Raw genomic sequence first — 20,090 nt, forward strand, 5'->3', positions numbered from 1 at the left:
ATTGTGCGACACTATTGCACGATAAGTATGATTTTTTTTTTTTTTTTTTTGATTAAAACATAAAAAAACACGCTTCTTGATTATTCGGTTAATCAAAAAAAGTTAGAAAATAATTGATAGTTGCAGCCCTACTTTCCTGTCTTCGTCAGCCCCCCCCTTTCTGGACGGTAATGTGGAGATGGCGGATGTGATAGACCTGTACCCGTGGATGGAGTACCACTTCAGAATCATCGCCCACAACCAGTACGGCCCTGGAGAGGCCAGCATTCCTTCTCTCAAGATCAAAACCTGGGATGGCGGTAGGAATGAAGGGAGAGAGATAATGACTGCCTGAGTGTATGTGTGTGTATTTTTGTGACCATTACTGATCTAACAGTGTATGTATAGTATTAGTGCAGGTATGTCTGTGTGTCTGAATGTTAGGGCTGAGCGATATGACTTCAAATCAATATCACTAGTATGATGATAGGGCAGTACGTGTTCTGGATAGACTACAGATTGTGCCCCCAGTGGCGGGAATTTAGATGAAGTTTAGTGGTTTCTCTTCAATGGATGATTGGTCAACCTATGTAAATCAACAATGGTTTTGTAATACAATTTGTGGATATTGACCTCTAATACCTCTGCTTTTCAATAATTACAAATAAACATTTACGGTATGAGTGTGTGTGTGTGTGTGTGTGTGTGTGTGTGTGTGTGTGTGTGTGTGTGTGTGTGTGTGTGTGTGTGTGTGTGTGTGTGTGTGTGTGTGTGTGTGTGTGTGTGTGTGTGTGTGTGTGTGTGTGTGTGTGTGTGTGTGCTTTAGATGGTAGAGAAAATATGAATTAGCCTAACATAAAATGTATTTAACAGCTCCAGTGGTGGCTCCTACTGACGTAGCAGGTTATGGAGGTAAAAATGGTGAGATCTTCATTACTTGGACAGTAAGTGTTTCAATGTAAATCTAACACGCATAATTGATATTTATATAAACCATGTTATATCCTTCATTCATCTTGTGAGCTGATTGGTTCAAGGTCATTTCATTAAGAGATGAGGAGATGGTGTTGTCACACCAGTGATTACTGATTAACTACTTAAGCTCACAATGCATGTGACGTGTTGTGAGCTTAGGTGGACTATTGAGCTATTTTTGAAATTATTGAACATTTTAGAACGTTTTTTACATTTTCTGAACATCATTGAAAATGTTTATAAATGATGGGAAATGTATATTTAGGAACATTTGCGCCTATAACATTTCATGAGTTTGCGTCTTGATCAAAGGAGATAAGTGAGGATTAAACCCAGGGCCTTTCTAACCATTATGGGATGATATTTAATTAACTATCGATGGATCTCAATATAGGGCGGGCAATATGTTGAGTTCTCCAATATGATAGATAGATATAGTTTAATGAACAATATCAAAATATTGGGGAAAAAGTCTCATTGGGGGCAAAGCACGAAGTGCGAAGGCACCCTTTTGCATTTGTTAGTTGTCTTCTTTTGTGTTTTTTGCAGTTCTGGCTTAATCGTGTTTGTTGTTGTTTTTTACGAAACTTGGCAATATGGTTGAGGCCGAAACTCACAACCATTGGCAAAAGGGTGGCGCTAATAGCACTCAATTGAAAAATGACTTTGAACAGGCCTAGCTCATGAACCGTTTGACCTACATTCTTGGAACTTCATTACATGCGTCTCCTCATGAGGAACAACTTTGCCACTTTGACCTCTGACCTTTAGATCTTCCACCATTTGAATTATATGAAAAACTTTTAAATTCAAACTTCTCCTGGGATTTTTCTATTTTTCTAAATGTTTCTACTTACACAGACTTTGGACCAATATCTAAAATCCCTCTTGGAGAGAAGTTTGTACATGAAGAAATGAAGCCTCCATGAGCCAATGAATACTGCCGTTTTATGAAATTATTCTTCGGCCCCGAACTACATAAATGCGGAGTCACATTTTTACGAAACTTTTCAGTATTGTAGAGGGTCATGTCAAATAGCACTGAAATAAATCTTACTCCAAGTAGGCCTACTATAGCGATCGTTTGAAAATGCGAACTTTGAACAGGCACGAGTCGTGGGTCGTTTGGCCTACAACCATGAACAATCTTACACATGTGCCTTTACTCATGAAGAGCACACCTGTCACTTTGACCAGTAAGCTCCTCCCTTAGATTTTCCACAATTTTGAGTAGTTTGAAAAACACTTAAACAAGTACTTGTCCTGGGATTTTTCAGCAATCTGCATGAAACATTCTACACACAATCTATGGACCATTATCTAAAATCCCAGTTGAAGATAAGTTTGTATGTGAAAAAAGGAAGCGTCCATGAGCCAATGAATATTGTGGGCATGGCTTCATATAAAAATGGGCTTTTTTCTCTCAATGGCAATTCTGGGATTGTAGTAGGACAGTAGGTAGAGTGTCCTGTTAGTCAGAAGGTCCTTGGTTTAAACCCTGACTTGTCCAGGCTTAATTTAGATTGCTGCACAGAAATCATGACTTTATTAATTAATGTATGTCTTCTTTTAAGACAACATGAAATGGCGTTTTGAAAGTATTTATTTTCAATTTTGTGACGTATGTCCTAGTGAAATAGGGGCATGGCACATGACAAAACATTTATACTTTTCATCAAGTTTAAACAGGGTTGTTGTAGCTGAATGGGTAGAGAGTACACCTGGCAAACAGAAGATTACAGGTTCAATTCCAGGCCCTGGCTAAACTGACTAGGAATAGTGATGAAAAGCTATAGCCTAGTTAGAATACTACAATTGTTTCTGTTGTGTAGCGAAATTGGCAAACTTTTGTCTTGATAACTGAATTTTTAACAAGAGTTTGTAATATGCCATTATAATCAACATAATAAAGACATGCATTTAATATCCACAATCCCTTAGAACTCTGCTCAGCTGTTTTCAATGCTCATTAATCGCATTGGTCTTCTTTCTCTCAAGTTCAGTCTTATTATGTTTCTATGGCTTATTGCGCATATTGCGTTATTGCGTTTTGCATATTGCATTCCTTGGCCCCTGTAATGCTGCTAGCAGCTATATCTGTCAATATAGTATATAATTGTATAATATTGTATCTGTATCTCTACATTGCTTTGGAATCTTATTTAAGTACTAAAACCATATAAACCATGGGCATCCATTGTTCATTGTGTCAGTTAGAAAGTTTACTACAATATCACTTTTCAAGTCATATTGCCCATCTTATTAGAAAAAGTTAGAAGCATGTAAATATAGCTGGCACATTGAAGTAAAGGTGTACAAACTCATAAAACATGATCGTTGTTGTACTCTCATCTTGTATGTGTCCTCCCAACCCCCCTAGCCAATGCAGCCATGGCACTTCTCCGGCAAGAAGTTCGGCTACGTCGTGGCCTTCAAGCCTCATGATTCCTACGATTGGTGGTACAAGACCATCTCGGACCCCGAGACCAGGCGCTTCGTGGTCAAAGAAAAAGATTTTGAAATCACAAATCAGGACTTCCAGGTCCGCGAGTTCCAGGTGAAGGTCAAGGGATTCAACATAAAGGGAGAAGGCCCATACAGCCTCACCCAGGTCATCTACTACCCAAGAGAAGGTGAGGGCATATTATGCTAGCAATTTGCACTGTTTTCCCTACCATAGATACTACAACCCCTAAACTTCTTCTTATAACAGATACTAAACAACACTTTAAAATAAGTAGCTTACGTTATTCACTTTCATTCAAACACTGAAAGACAAACAAAACACATTGAATTGGGAATATCCAAGAAGACACATTTTGTTATTTAGTAAAGTTTGCATGGCTTTAGGCTTTACAACAGTAGGCTATGAGTTCCCATCACCATGCAAGACTAGACAGTTCTTTCAATCTCCAAATTACAACTAATCAAAAACTCGGGACAATGGATAAACAGGATACTGTCGAATGTGATCAACTGGAAGTGATGATGATAATGGAGTTGTTTGTAGGAACATGACTGACGTGGTGAATAGCCTTATCTTCATGAACAGAACTAACTGTGCCAATGTTATCATCATTATAGCTTAGATATTGATAAAGAGGTGTGTGTGTGTGTGTGTGTGTGTGTGTGTGTGTGTGTGTGTGTGTGTGTGTGTGTGTGTGTGTGTGTGTGTGTGTGTGTGTGTGTGTGTGTGTGTGTGTGTGTGTGTGTGTGTGTGTGTGTGTGTGTGTGTGTGTGTGTGTGTGTGTGTGTGTGTGTGTGTGTGTGTGTGTGCGTGCGTGCGTGCAGAAGCGCTGCAGTGGTGTTGTGATTGCATGACATTTGTGCAGCAGGCAGGCTGAAGCGTGCACTGTCTTCGTTTTAACTCATCATTAATTAAAGACTAATAAATACGCACGCCAAAATGCCGTAGTGGTAAATGTATATAGCTTTGTGGGCCCTATTTACGCCGGTGCCTTACCCGCTGCCTGTGAATTATGCACAGGGAGCTGGCACTGTCCCTAAACGGTATCTTGCGACTGCTATACCCGCTATTCATTATGCCGACTCCGTTATTTGCGCCTGGAGGTGTGCCCGTGGGCGTGTTGTTGCGCTTTCCCTAAAATGTATATCTTGCCCACACACGTTTGGGAAAGAGCATAGTGGATTCTGAAACCACCCGCTGTGCCAAATTCATTTGGTAGAGCGCGCGCCTGCAATGGACATGTCAGGAGTCGAGCTGGGCGCACAATGGCGCAACATTCAGAGGTCTCCTTCTCCTAATCCTCCACTTATCTCTGTGATTCTAACTTTCCTATAATCAGCATTAGTGAGAATGTCAATTCCTTGTGTCAATTGTGTTTATATAAGATGATAGTCTATTCAAAGCAATGATTTTTGGCACACGATGCCATTCGTTCCGTTCAGTTTCATTAATCCATTGCCCAGGAAATAATGAACAGATTACAATAATATAAAATTCTGTCTATTATGTCAAATATGGTTTTATTCAAAGGCAATCAAAAGCTACAGCGTATAAGCAAACGTCGGGTATAGTGTCCAATGTTTCGGCGCCCCAGTGCGGCTCCAGAGTTCGTTTGATTAATCCAGAACACAAGCAGATTGCTGCAATGTAAAGTTCTCTATAACCAGCAATGTGTGAGTGATCATTCTGTGTATCAAATATAATTTTATTCCAAAGCAACGTCGCTCTTCCATGGCCATGGCACATTGGGTAGAGAGGGAGAGAGTGTGAGATTGCACTGGGGATAATGGCTTGCGCAGTCTTCTCTGGCTATGGCATCTGGCACGGTGATTGGTGTTATTATTCTCTCTCTCTCTCGCTCTCTCTCTCTCTCTCTCTCTCTCTCTCTCTCTCTGTCTCTCTCTCTCTCTCTCCCCCCTCCTCCTTCTCCCCCTCTAGTGCCTACTGAGACTCCCACAGATGTCTATGCCAGGCCAGTGTCCTCCCATGAAGCTCTGGTATGGTGGTTGCCAGTGGTAGACCACAATACAGGGCTACAGCAATACATTGAAGGGTATCAGGTATGGACACTGTCTAATAACTCTTGCCTGACTCACTCATTCACAGGCTCAACTCTGGTTGTCGTGCTTTATAAATATGTCTACTTCAATTGAGTTGACTGACATAAACCATTTGATCCAAGTGACACTGGACCAACATCTGAGATGATCAACCCCATTCTTTTCAAACCAGGTCAAATACTGGGTCAAGTATGATGACACAGAGCCCGGAGCCAATCGTATCTTTGTCCCGGCCACGGCAAACCAGACACGACTGGAGAACATGCGTCCAGATGCCCATTACCTCATCGAGGTCCGAGCCTACAACGGAGCGGGCTTCGGACCCCCCAGCGAGCACTGCGAGATGTTCACCAGGAGACCACGTAAGACCACTCAAATCACCACTATTTAACATGAAAACATCATTACATGCTAAAATGAATACAAATGAGAACATCCCCAAAAGCTTTTCATGGGGAAAAACAGCTTCAACGTGAGTTCTCATAAGTTGTCGAGAACAACTATGAATGGATCTGTGATCAAAATCCGCTAGCTCTGTAGGAACCGTGATCCATCCAAGTTGTTTTGTGTTGTTGCAGCACCACCTGAAGCTCCCAGGGTGTGGAGGTGGATCAGCTGGACAGGAATGTGGTTGTACGTGTGGTGGGACCACCTCCACTACGACTGGTTTGGTAATATCTCCTTCCCACTGTACTACAAGGTAAGCATGGAGAGCTTAGCTTTATAGATGGTCTGAACTAGGGCTGTTACGATCTTGACATTTTTGTTTACATTAAATTGTCATACAAATAATTGTGATTAATGATTTGCATTGAACCTTGGAACATATAAATAGAAATTACATAATTTCGTTTTAGGCTTTGTAAACAATTGCAATTATAATTGTGGCATCATAACGCAACAAACTAAAATTGCACAGGACGTTATTTGTACGTAAACTATGAACATTAAAAAAAAATCCCCTCCCGCAAAATGGGGACAACCCAAATGGAGCCTTACAGGTCCATTTGTAGACTCTCAGAGATAAATTAACAGTGAACATTTTACAGTGTAGATTGGGGTCCCAGAGATGATGGAATCTCATCAAAGTACTAAAACCACATAAAATGTGGTATCAAATGGGGGTCCGTGGCCTTATGCATATCAAACTGTGGATCCTTGAACTTAAAAAAGTTGATAACTACTGTTTCACAGAATATGAAATAAGGTCCATTTACCCTGTGTTCCAGGTGATGTTTAGGAAGACGGGCTACATCTATGGCAAGGTCTACATCACTGGCTGGCACTTCATGGACTTCCCCATGCCCCAGCTAGGGGACTATGAGATGATGGTGCGCGGCCGCTATGAGGGAGGAGATGGCCCCGTCAGGATGATTAAGCTTTTAGGTGAGACAACCAACTAAGGTTGCAGATAATCAAACTAATGAATTGAAATCTGTTATAAAATAATTGATTAAAAAAATATAAATAAAATACACAATCTACGAGCTCACAACACGTAGCGAGTATAAGCTTGTAGATCGGCTATTTTTGCTATTTTTGTGCGATGCCGTTGTATGCCGAAGTGTAGGATTTAATGATAATATAATAATCCAACTTCACAGTTGTGTCTTTCAATAAAAAAGAAAATTGTGAAACCGCTCTTCATTCTAGTTACAAACAATCTCTTTGTGAGATCTTTCCCCACTGTGTGGGACATAGTCTCCTAAAGTGTCTTTGCTCTGTTAAGTATTTTCTCTGGGTTGTTCACCAAATGTAATGGTATATTTAAAGGAGGAGTTCACCCAAAAAATGACTTATTTTCTATCAATTGCACACCCTATGAAGCCTTGGATCCATGGATTCTTTTTTGTTTTTGTCGCATTCTTAAGCTAATAATTTGATTCCCGTCTCCTACCGGCTAATGTATCCGGTAGGAGACACAAAGTAGATTATTTGTGTCTCCTACCGGAAATACACACGGTCATCAAATTATTGTATTAGGAATGCAACAAAAACAAAAATAAATCCATGAAATCAAGGCTTCATGGGGTGTGTAATTGATAGAAAATAAGTATTTTTTGGGCGAACTCCTCCTTTAATGCCCATATTATTCCATGATAATGAGGAAATGCATCCATAGTGTATAATTTGGTATCTATCTTAATAAAACAATAACTCAGTAAGTATAAGAATAACTATAATAATATTAGAATGTAATCTCACTTTAATTCTACGTTAAGGCCCTGGCTGACAAAACAACCAAATTTAAGAGCTATCATGTTGCCTTTTTGAATATAGTATCATGACTATAGTGTAATGCTTTTGAGTAGATAATGGAGTAACATGATGGGGCTATTTGAAGAATTACTGATTTTTTTGTTTCTTCCTCCTCCTCAGGCAAAGCATCCATGACCACCCCCTCTCTTGGTATGGCTTCTCTGCTGCTGTTGGCCCTGTGCATTGTGGGATTGGAAATATAGGCCTTTTCTCTGCATTTAACACACTTAAAATAGACTCTGGGGTTGCGTTGGGGTGAGGTGGCGGCAGTCACTTGAACTCTAGCATCCCTATTCTGCCGTGATGGTGTCCTTGTCTCTTTCATCTTCAAACAAATTGTTGTGTCTGCTCCATGTGTCTCCTGAAGAGAGGATCTGAGGCGATTTTCATCCAATAAAGGTTTGTCATTGAATGGTTGGACAGTTAACAGTGGTTACGAGAGTCACACCAAGGAGGAGTGGCAAAGGTGACAGTGACAAAGGAGGAGTGACAAAGGTGACAGTGACAAAGGAGGAGTGACAAAGATTGTATCATCATTGCTTCTTTAGCTCTGATCTTTTCCTAGCTCGGACGCAGGCATTGCAATTCCCTATACACGGTTTTTAAAAACAGCCAGCAACACAAATGTAAGCACACTAAATAGACTGATTTATAAGTGGTCGTACGCCTGTGTTCCGTGCCAAAAATAGCAGATCAACAAGCTCACAACACGTTACTTTCAGTGCAAAAATATCAATATATAGACAGCATGAAGAAATCTGTGGATTTTCGCAATACAACTTGTGGTAACACTTTCTATGAAGGTCGCCTCTATAATGCCTTATAAGGGCATTATAATGCATTATAAATGAGCTCATAAAGCATTATAGAGGCGACCTTCATAGAAAGTGTTACCCAACATGTTCTTTTTTGTTTTGCAAAATTGTGTGTGTACATAGCAGTTGCACCAGTGACTCCCATAATGGTTTGCAACAGAATAAAAAAAAGAAAGGAAAAAAAACTAAACTTAATATACACATTCTCAACAAAATATATACTGTATACACAATATAAGTAATATAGTGATATAGTTGAATAGTTGGATTTTGTTGTTTGTCTCTGCACACCACAAATTTTAAATGAAAACAGTTGTATTAGTATTAGAGGAACAAGTATCTGTTGGCTGGGCAATAGGCTTTTAATTTGATTTCTGAGTTCATTAGAATCACTAGCAATCACTGGTGCAACTGGTAATAGGTACATTGTAAAGAGATAAACAATATTAATCAAATAAATTAACGACGTGGCTTCCATGTGGATCTCGGACTTCATGTGACCAGTCTATGACGCATAACATCCGTGAAAAATATTCTGGAATTTACCACCTTAACCTACTGGCAGCATGCACAAAAAATGTGGTTCTCATCGGGCAAGTGGTTTACAAGATTAGCCACGGACACAGACACACGCACTCTCACACACGCAAACCCTCTTCTAGACCGCTTGGCCCGTACAATGCCATGCAGTAAATATGCCTATTTTCTTCTTGTTTTCTTTGCTACCGTCTTTGTACATTATTGACATAAGAAGTAGATTTGTTTTACGATTTGTGCTGCTGGCTGTTTAAACATGTGTCCCCACCAGATTAGTGAAATACACTACAGTATTTATTATTATTGTTATTGTTATTGTTATTGTTATTGTTATGTTATTTTTATTCTCAGGGATGAAGAGGATGGAATTAGAATATTTTGATTGGTTGTGGTGAGTCTCTGTGACCATTTAACCTACTAAATACAAAATTATTTAAAAAATAGCCGATATACTCCATTTACACTTACTTCAAAATGCAGTTTGTCATACTGTACAGTACAAAATGGAGCACCTATTGTTTTATTATATGAACACTAGTAAACTCTGGATAGTAGTAAACACTGTATAATAGTAGCCACTGTATTAGGTTTGTAGTGACAATTAAGGAGTGGAAAATAATGAAGAATATAATGTAGCCAGATTGCCTGTGCCCATTTGCCAGTCCTCTCCATGGAACACCAATCTCATATTTATTTGACTATGTTTATTACTCACAGTCTTAGCAACCATACAGTAGATTAGAACACTTTTCAACTTCACATTTCACCTTCACACCTAAGTGTTGTTTACTTTTGTTTATTCCACATAATAAATCAAATACATAATAATAAGCAAAGAAAATGTACAGTACATACTGTATGAATGATTTCAGATTGTTCTCAGTCTTAATGCTATATTTACACAATAATGCACTGGATTAAGATTTTGTTGAGATATAGCCTACTGTAAAGCATTACCAACCAGTTTAGTTTTTTTGTTCTTTCAAAAGCTTGTTGTGCAAATCCATCCCAAAGCATCTGCTACATGTTGGGCTTTATTCCCAGATCTGTTTGAATGCATTAACACCCCCACTCTCTCTTTAAAGTGGCCTAGTGGTTAACACTTTTTTCTCCTTTTACTACATTTTACTCATCTTTTTTTCTTTTCAAGAATCATGTTAAATCAATGAAATGGAAGGTTTATAGAAGACTTACCATGCCTAATGCCAATGCATGGTGGTGAGAATTGTGCATAAGGTTCAGAGCACTGTGACATCATCAGAATATTTAGTCCAATCAGCTCTTTGTTGGTTGTGACACAGGCAGACACTAAGACCTAAAACACAACTACGCCCAAAGCCCCTCCCAAAGCTGATAGTATTTCAATCTGGCATGAATAACTTAAGTGTATTTTTATGCAATGGCTACCCCTAATAGGACTGAAATACAATAGGACTGCATTGTTTTCATGTTTGCTGATTTGATTGTGACGTGGCACTGAAAGTCCATGTCACAAAAGGTAAACAAATATATTTTACAATATGTTTTGCATATACACAATAAATGTGAATCTCATGTGGACACAGCCGTGTACAGACCGTGTTTCTCACTTGTGGTGTACTGCAGCCCAAGTCAGCACCCAGGTTAGGTTTAAGTGATATTTCTAGTGCATTTTAGAATAACTTCAACATCAATGGTGCTGTGTGTCTTTATTTATTTGTCACTCATTACTAACATGTATAATGCTATAACCACCTCAGATTGCTAGCTGTGAATGTTATTTTATTTCACTTGCATAACTAACTAGTTCCTATAGCTCATTGCATAGTTCATCACTGTAACCGTCTATGCGCCAGCTAAAGCCATATTTTCTTTGGCACGTCTTGGTTTGAGGCCTGCCATGCTTGTTTACATATACCGATCATCACATAGGTGACGATGTGAATGGTCTTTGAGGCCCGGGATGTGACAGATAACTATTGTTTTTTCTCCTTTGCCCTGTGTTTTAATTGGGCTGTAAAACCCATTAAATGCATTACAACAACACAAGACTTACAAGATATGAGATTTTTTATATTTCCCAGGGTGGTCTACTCTCTAGTATGGGTAAATCACCCAGAAAAAAGTAATGACTCTCCCTGACTTGTGATGATATCACTTACTCCTTACTTTATTTTTAGGTTAATTTCTAAAACTCATACTAATATAATCTTTACCGACATGGAGACATGGAGAAATCAGGTTTTCTGCTAGGCATTTTTTGGGCCTCCAGGAGCCATCACTGCCCAGTGTCCAGGAGACTCTAGCCAGCACTTAATCCTGTTCCGAGCCAACTCTTGACTCCACTGCCCAGATAGACTTGTCTCTGCTGCCCAGCACCAGGGACATGCACAGATAGACTCTAGGTGGTGATAGAGCACCTGCCCTTTGCCCTCTTGACCAGAAGTGCCCTTTTGAAAGAAATTATTATTATTATTATTATTTTTTTTCAGTTTACAGCAGGGGTCTTCAACAGGGGGTCCGGGACCCCTAGGGGGTCCTCAGAGTTACTACAGGGGGTCCGCCAAATCTTTATGTGATATGATTTTTCTTTTTACCATAACCACTCGAAACCTAGCATCCCTTTTCTGAGGAGAACTTTAGCCAAAAATAGCAGATCTACAAGCCCACAACGCCTCGCGCTGCGAGGCGTTGGCTTGTAGATCGGCTATTTTTGGCAAAGAGGTATAGGTGTAGAGGGAAAAAAGAGCAGACCAAGTAAACAAAAAAAAAGTATAATTTACTTGAGCACCTGCCCCTCAAAATGTCTGTGCACGCCACTGCCCAGCACTCCCCGCACCACAGAGGCTCCACTTTCCAGCCACCCTGTCTGCCCTTGCTGATGCCCTGCCATCCCTGCTGCCATCCTGTCTGAAACTCTGTCAGCCCTGTCTGAATCACCATTGGCTGTACCTGCAATGACCTGCCTGTATGTTTTGCGGCTTACAGTATATTTATGTTATTAATATTTGATACTGAGAATGAACTGTGGGATTTTCGTAAATACATGAGCCCCGTTAAATCTAAATATTACTATTAGGCGCTGTAGGCTATTGACTACTTACTTACTTACTTACTTACTTAGTCCTCTTGCACAACTCTCTTTATGATGAGTACCTCGTGAAATACTGTATGCTCAGAGCAGACTCTTGGGTCTTTTCACCCCACCACCTTAAGCTTTCTGAGTTACGTAAGGCACGTGTGACACACACACACACACACACACACACACACACACACACACACACACACACACACACACACACACACACAGAGAGAATTATACTATATATTGTTGAGCTGATGTTATGCTGCAAAATGTCTCCATATTAGAAAGAAAATACGTATCTGACCCTTGTGCTACTAAACCAGCCCACAATGAGGTTGCCAGAAAAATAGTAAATATAACAACTATAATTTCAGAAAATAATCTTTGTGATGGAATAGAAGATGAAGACAACATTTTTGATCCTTATAACATAGTGACATCATCATCTCTGACCAATCAACGTGTAGCTGTAAGGGGCACCAACTTGGGAGACTTTGTCGATATAAATACTGGTTACACTCATAACACTGCTTAGTAAAAAATAACCCAATATATGGCGTTCTCCATAATATTTCAGACTGTTCCAGAACACAATTTACCAGATATTTATTTTAATATTGCCTCTAGTGTGTTCAGACTTTTTTTTCTGAACAACCCGAACAAATAAAGCACTTTGCTGCTAGTTAAATCAAATATCATATCTACCACCAAGCTAACCCAGATACATTTAAAAGTACTTTGTAGTAGTAGAGGTGTTCTGCACCTTCTTCCCCAACCAAAGACCGACGCTTAACGTGTATGTACGTTTATTCTTGCGTATTATAAAAACATGCGAAACATGATTAAAAAGCACATCAAAATTGCAAAAAAACGCCGTTCAATAACGCCGTCTGGGAGTGACGCTTCATCCAGATATAACAGAGTGATGGTAAACCGTACCAGGCCACCCCCACAGTCTGAAACAGCACATCTTCCCCCCACCCAACAGCCCGCACAGCCATCACAGGCTCAGACACAGCTTCCGAACACGAGGAGGAAGCCCAGCTGTATGAGGGAGGTGGAGAAAATACAAGAGAACAGAGAAAGTCGTCGGCAACAGCAGCAGGCGCTGAGAGAGAAGAGAGCACAGGAGATTGACACCACCATTCCTAACTATGAGATCATGTACATGATCAGGGATTTCCGAGCCAGTCTAGACTATAGACCTCTGACCTCGGCGGACCTGATTGTAGAACACAGAATATGTGTTTGTGTGAGGAAGCGTCCACTGAACAAGAAGGAAATGGCCATGAAGGACCTGGATGTGATCACCATTCCCAGTAAAGTGGTGATGGTCCATGAACCCAAACAGAAGGTGGACCTGACCCGCTACCTAGAGAACCAGACCTTCCGATTCGACTACGCCTTTGACGACTCCACAACCAATGATATGGTGTACAGGTTCACCGCCAGGCCTCTAGTGGAGACCATCTTTGAGAGGGGAATGGCAACCTGCTTCGCCTATGGACAGACAGGAAGTGGAAAAACACATACTATGGGTGGAGATATGTCTGGAAAGACCCAGGATTGTGCCAAGGGAATCTACGCATTAACTGCTAGGGATGTATTTCTCATGTTGAAGAAACCCAACTATATGGAGTTAGACCTACAAGTATACTCAACCTTCTTTGAAATCTACAGTGGGAAGGTGTATGACCTGCTGAATGGTAAATCTAAGCTAAGGGTGTTGGAGGATGCTAAACAGCAGGTTCAGGTGGTAGGACTACAGGAGAAACAGGTCAGATGTGTGGAGGATGTTCTCAAACTCATAGAAGCGGGAAACAGCCGCAGAACGTCAGGTCAGACGTCAGCCAACAGCCACTCTTCTCGGAGCCACGCTGTGTTCCAGATCATTCTACGGAGGAAGGGGATGATGGTTCACGGGAAGTTTTCGCTCATCGATCTGGCTGGGAGCGAGAGAGGAGCTGACACGTCCAGTTCCGACCGCAAGACTCGCCTGGAGGGAGCTGAGATTAACAAGAGTCTGCTGGCACTAAAGGAGTGCATCAGAGCTCTGGGACGCAACAAGACTTACACTCCCTTCAGGGCCAGCAAGCTCACTCAGGTCCTCAGAGACTCCTTCATTGGGGAGAACTCCCGTACGTGCATGATTGCAACAATATCCCCTGGTATGACGTCATGTGAAAATACACTCAACACGCTACGCTATGCTAACAGGGTGAAGGAGCTGACAATTGACACCAACCACGCATTGGAAGGGGGTCAACCCAACAGGGACTGGCTGAGCAGTTCGCCAAACAGAGATGACCTCAAAATGCTCTGTGAACAGAATGAGGAAGAAGTGTCTCCACAGCTGAGTACCTTCCATGAGGCAGTGTCTCAGATGGAGGAGATGGAGGAACAGGTTATAGAAGGCCACCGAGCTGTCTTCCAGGAGGCAACCCGCTGGCAGGAGGATGAGAAGGTCTTGTTGGAGATGACAGAGGAGGTGGGTTATGACGTGGACTCATACGCCACCCAGCTGGAACTGATCCTATGCCAGAAGATGGAGATCCTCACTGAACTTAAGGATAAAGTGACGTCGTTCCGTTCTACACTGCAGAAAGAGGAACAGGCCAGCAAGCAGATCAACTCCAAGAAGGCCCTGGGCCCTTTAAGAGCCTCAGAGGTTATTTGTGGCACCTAACAGAAACACTTCTATCTCAAAAACACTAGACTTCAGGCTCAATGAGTTGAACAAAAATGATTACAATAGTCAGAAGGTTGCCAGTTATGTGTCACAGTGACACTGTAACTGCTACCCGGGCACCAAGTTAATGTCACTTGGCCACTGCTCCTAATAGTAAGAATGGGTGAACTGCAGAGGACAAATCTCACATAGTGTATGATGTAATGTTATGTAAATGTAATGACAAATACCCCAAATCAACTAAAGGGGACTGAATAATGTTATTATAATTATTGTATTATTATTGTATATTTACAGATTAGGAAGACCCCAACAATAACTAAAACACAGTTATTTATTTTATAACTAACTTGCTGAGCCACCAGGTACCCCATTCAATATTTTTTTATAGCGTTGCTCTACAGCAGACAGAGCCATCTAGAAGTGGATCTGTGTTTCAGTCTGGGACTAAGCTCGCTGGACCGTTCAACACCACATTAGCTGCCAGTAGGCCAGCTAAGTAACTTTTTTTCACGTTTTATATATTTTCTTCACAACTTTAGTTTTATACCGCAAGTCAATGGCGGATCAAGCCGAAACCTTGCCCACTTATGTCACTTGTACCTCCAAGATTGTCTAACTAGTCTACATAGTCTACATCTTCCATAACACCAATGCGAATAATCATGGTCTTAATGGAATAATTAGTTACCGTGGACAATGGAATGTTACGTGCTCAAAGCGAAGCCGCATCGAGTATACAGTAAAACAAGGATGAGTCTGAGTAGTTGTTGACTTCCTGAACCAGTTGAGAAACCTGTTGCAGGAAGGTTGAGTGGGACCGTCTGGACTGCTGACTGTACCAGGGCTTGGAGCAATGGTCATTTTGTCATGTCAACATGTGTTTGACGATGGCAGATATTGTAAGGCCTTCCTAAGTTCATGTCACTTGTGCTGCACTAACACCATAGGCCCATTGAACCACCTGCCTGTAGGCCTACTCTGTGTAGTATTGCCTGGAAGAGGACAGGTCATCTTCATTTCAAAAGATACATTGTGAAATAAAAACTTTGTAACAGTAGTATAAATACTATAATATAAGTGACGGGTATACATGCTCCTGGCAGTAGACTAGATTATGTCAGTCATGTGAGGCACACAACATCCTGCCTCAGGTGATGCCATCTGGCCTGGGTGTGAGATTCTCTCCCTTCTCTCAGAAGGTCTGTGTCTCCCTGCAACACACACTAGATGAGTGGTCATCATAGCCTTGCAGTGCACAAGCACCTGTTAAAAGACAGAAAAAACTAGAAAAAGTGCTCCTCGGAGCACAGGTCTCCGCCAGGTCAGGTATGTTATTGTGGCCTCCTGGTGGCACTATAATAGGCCAATGTGAAAAGGGTGCCATTTATTCTTAGGTCTTTCACGGCAATCGGACACTGCATTCATGATTTGAGGCATTTTGTTTCAAAAATGTGTTTTGCTAAATTGGACCTAATGGTGGCGCTATAACAGGCCAATGTGAAAAGGGTGGCATTTCTTCCTTGGCCTAGTAGGAATGTGCGTGTGAAATTTTGCGGAAATCGCAAGCTGCGTTCATGATTTGAGGCATTTTGTTCACAACGGACCAATCCTGCAACCTTTGGAAGCCAACCTTAGCCAACGAGGATGGAATATGGGAAATCGGACAGATCCGTGTTGATCACATGACTATAGAGATACTGTGTACCGATTTGCATGACGTTTGGATAAAATCTGTAGGAGTAATATAAAAAAATGTGTTTTGCACAAATCGGCCTCCTGGTGGCGCTATAACAGGCCCATGTGAAAAATTTGAGGCAGAGGTTCTGAATTGGCATCCAGGGAGTGTGTGCGCACAGTTTCGCAGCGACCGGGCAAACGGTGCCGGAGATTAGCTGCTAACGGACGGACAGGACATACAGACGGACACACGGACGGACGGACGGACAGGGTGCAAAACATACTCTCTCGCCATGCCTTTCGGCCTGGCGGAGACAATAAATGGTCTACTATAATAAAGTTTGACCTTTACCACTGGGCAGCTAGATTGTTGTGCCTAGCATTCATCTGGATATTTAGGACTGTAAACATAAAAAACAAAACAAAAAGCAGGCCGCAGGTACTGAATGTCATACTTTTAAAAGGTTATCCATGCATTATATAGCAAGCATTACTGTAGGTCTACTGAAGGAAATCCACCTCAGGAAAATTCCTATGAGCCTGTTATACTACTGTAACTGGCTCTAATGGAGAGAGAGTTGTAAAAATGTCAAGTGTCATTAATCAAGCTGCTTGTCTTCATATAAAATAACTGACCTATTATTAACTGACACTAATGGAGAGAGAGAGTTGTAAAAGTTTGTTAATTTAAGATCGGCCATGAAGCTGCTTGTTTCCATAAAAAGTAACTGAGCTACACAAAGCTCTTTCAAAATAAGCTAGCTACACTAAACATTACTTGATAAAAATAGCTATAGCTACATTGAAGGTGGTTGGTAAATATCTCAATGGACTGGCAATTGGGATTGAGACATTTCCTGATGACCTGCTCGGGTAATCATGGGCCCGGCTGATATGGCCTGTCAAAACACAGGACAAAAAGTTTTAAATGCAGCCCAGAAACACCATGACTGCAGGCCATGAAAGAGTTAATCGTTTCCTTTTTTCCCCTTCTTTTTTTTAAGTTCCACTAGGCAGAGGCGGAGCGGAGAGAAGTACTCGTCTGCTGTCAGAGACAGAATTGGCACTGATCAGAATAGCAATTGGTCAAAATGTCTGTGATAAAAATAAACTTTTTTTAGAAGAATAAAACTTGATTGGTTTGTGTCGCCTTCCGCCCACCCATGACCAGTGTTGTTGTAAACATAAGTAGTGTTTGGTTAGCAGCAGTGTTGGCAGATTTTGCGAGAGAATTAAGCAGCCAGGTCTATGAAAACAAGCCCAAAAGAAGCGACTATAGGCCACATGAGCACTCTAACCCTATATACATTGGCTATTTGTTAATAGCCGATCTACAAGCTCACAACACGTCACGATTCGACACGTTGTGAGCTTGTAGATCTGCTATTTTCAAAGAAAATCCACTCAAATCTCGTATGGCTCTGGCACAAAATATGTTCAGAACGGGGGGGGGGGGGGGGGGGGGGGTTTGAGAACCACTGGTTTAAACAACATTAGGAAACAAGCCCAAATAAGCAACTACACTGTAGAAACAAGCCCCAAAAAACGCAATCCGCAACTAGCAATATTTACAGGCGACTTTACATGAAACACTGGTTAGCAGGTGGACCGTCCATCAGAGCAATTTTTTTTAACCATGTTTCATTATCAATGGACCCCATTCCCAATAAGAAAAAGAGGAAAGGTGGAGCTGAATGGGAAAGAGAAAAGAGAAAAATAAATCTTGCAATTTAATTACATGCATTTTACTCCGTTAATAGACCTCCCTAAGACACAGACTTTATGCCCTTTTTGATTTCATGTTAGTTAAATTCATGAAATATTAGGTTTTATACAATAGTAACCGGTGGGAAACAGTATAGTCAGAATACACATTCAAAATCTTAAAACAACAGTAACATGCAACAAGAATGAAATATGGTTAGAATAAACTTCATAACTACATTAAGTTGTTCCTACAATAACACATAGGCCTACTTACATACATAAATAACACTGCCATTGACTAAATTATTATTATTTCACTTAATACAGTACTGTCAATTTTCATTTTTTATTATCGTCTGTATATTGTATTGAGGATGTTGCACAGTCTTGTGGAACATGTCACAGCAACATTTCACTGCTTGTACCTGCATGAGTGAGTGACAAATAAACTCCTCTTGATTCAGATAGTTGTGCATCACCATTCAATAGGCTACCTGGCAAATGACCTGTTATGATCTGGTAGTCATTGTCTCCGCCAGGCATGGCGAGAGAGTATGTTTTACCCCCTGTCCGTCCGTCCGCCCGTGTGTCCTGTCCGTCCGCTGGCAGCTAATCTCCAGCACCGTTGGCCCTGCCACTGCGAAACTCTGCACACACACTCCCTGGATGCCAATTCAGAACCTCTGGCCCAAATTTTTCAGATTGGCCTGTTATAGCGCCACCAGGAGGCCGATTTGTGCAAAACACATTTATTGATACTACTCCTACAGATTTTGTCCAAACATCACACAAATCGGTACACAGTATCTCTATAGTCATGTGATCAGCACAGATTTATCCGATTTCCCATATTCCATCCTGATTGCCTAAGATTGGCTTCCAAAGTTTGCAGGATTGGTCCGTTTTGAACAAAATGCCTCAAATCATGAACGCAGCTTGCGATTTCCGTGAAATTTCACACACACATTTCTATTAGGCCGAGGAAGAAATGCAACCCTTTTCACATTGGCCTGTTAAGCTCCACCAGCAGGTCTAATTTTGCAAAACACATTTTTGGAACAAAATGCCTCAAATCATGAATGCAGTGTCCGATTGCAGTGAAAAGCCCTTGAACAAATGGCACCCTTTTCACATTGGCCTATTATAGCGCCACCAGGAGGCCACAATAACGTACCTGACCTGGCGGAGACCTGTGCTCCGAGGAGCACTTTTTCTAGTTTTCAATTGAAACTGTTATACTACCGGTCACAAATGTACACATTTTATGAGCAAAATACTGTATATATGCAGTATAATATAATTCCCAAAATGTATGAGTAGTCACTTTAAAGAATATTATGTACAAAATATGATGGTTTCACCTGTTAATTAGTTTTATATAAAAAAAAATGTAGAAGTCTGAGGTTATGTGACTTTCACAATCGTCACATAACCAAGTCCATGTTTTTCCATTTAAAAGTTGAATGTCTTCCAGAAATGTAATAAAATTTAAATAACTAGATAAAGTGCTCCTCGGAGCACAGGTCTACGCCAGGCCAGGTAGGTTATTGTGGGCCAGGCAGCAATGTTTAGAATTCAGAGGTGAGTGGAATTGCTGCGTTCATGATTTGTGTGACAATGCGTTCAGGATTTGAGGCATTTTGTTAAAAACTGACCTTTATTTTTCCATAGTGAATACCGGTCCATATCTATCCGACAGTATATTAATTAATTACATCAATAAACGGAGGAAACGTCTAGTTATAATGGCACCCAAGTTCATCATGACATCAAAACAGTAAACAATCCGATATTAACCTGCTATCTAATATTGTTGACATACCAGATAGAGCCCATCAGACATAAACAAAGTTGC

The 20,090-nt window shown here is 40.9% G+C and overlaps 2 protein-coding genes across 2 annotated transcripts in view; both read left to right on the plus strand.

Moving 5' to 3' along the window:
- The window catches only part of cntn1b (contactin 1b), a 34,687-nt gene extending 26,176 nt beyond the window's left edge, over window positions 1-8,511 (plus strand). The window contains exons 17-24 of the mRNA XM_080421578.1: window positions 150-299; window positions 853-923; window positions 3,335-3,587; window positions 5,360-5,481; window positions 5,654-5,843; window positions 6,060-6,181; window positions 6,711-6,867; window positions 7,861-8,511. Coding sequence (XP_080277704.1) covers window positions 150-299; window positions 853-923; window positions 3,335-3,587; window positions 5,360-5,481; window positions 5,654-5,843; window positions 6,060-6,181; window positions 6,711-6,867; window positions 7,861-7,943 — 1,148 coding nt within the window. The 3' untranslated portion in view covers window positions 7,944-8,511. The remainder of the gene's footprint in view (window positions 1-149; window positions 300-852; window positions 924-3,334; window positions 3,588-5,359; window positions 5,482-5,653; window positions 5,844-6,059; window positions 6,182-6,710; window positions 6,868-7,860) is intronic.
- A 4,573-nt stretch (window positions 8,512-13,084) lies between these two features.
- On the plus strand, window positions 13,085-14,845 carry LOC308079545 (kinesin-like protein KIF2A; the record flags this gene model as incomplete). The annotated part of the gene is made up of 1 exon (XM_080421094.1): window positions 13,085-14,845. The coding sequence occupies one exon, from the start codon at window positions 13,085-13,087 to the stop codon at window positions 14,843-14,845; it is 1,761 nt and encodes a 586-aa protein (XP_080277220.1).
- Between the last annotated feature and the right edge of the window lie 5,245 nt (window positions 14,846-20,090).

The sequence above is a fragment of the Gymnoscopelus braueri genome (genome assembly GCF_963280865.1).
Source record: "Gymnoscopelus braueri genome assembly, chromosome: 23".
Taxonomy (NCBI): domain Eukaryota; kingdom Metazoa; phylum Chordata; class Actinopteri; order Myctophiformes; family Myctophidae; genus Gymnoscopelus; species Gymnoscopelus braueri.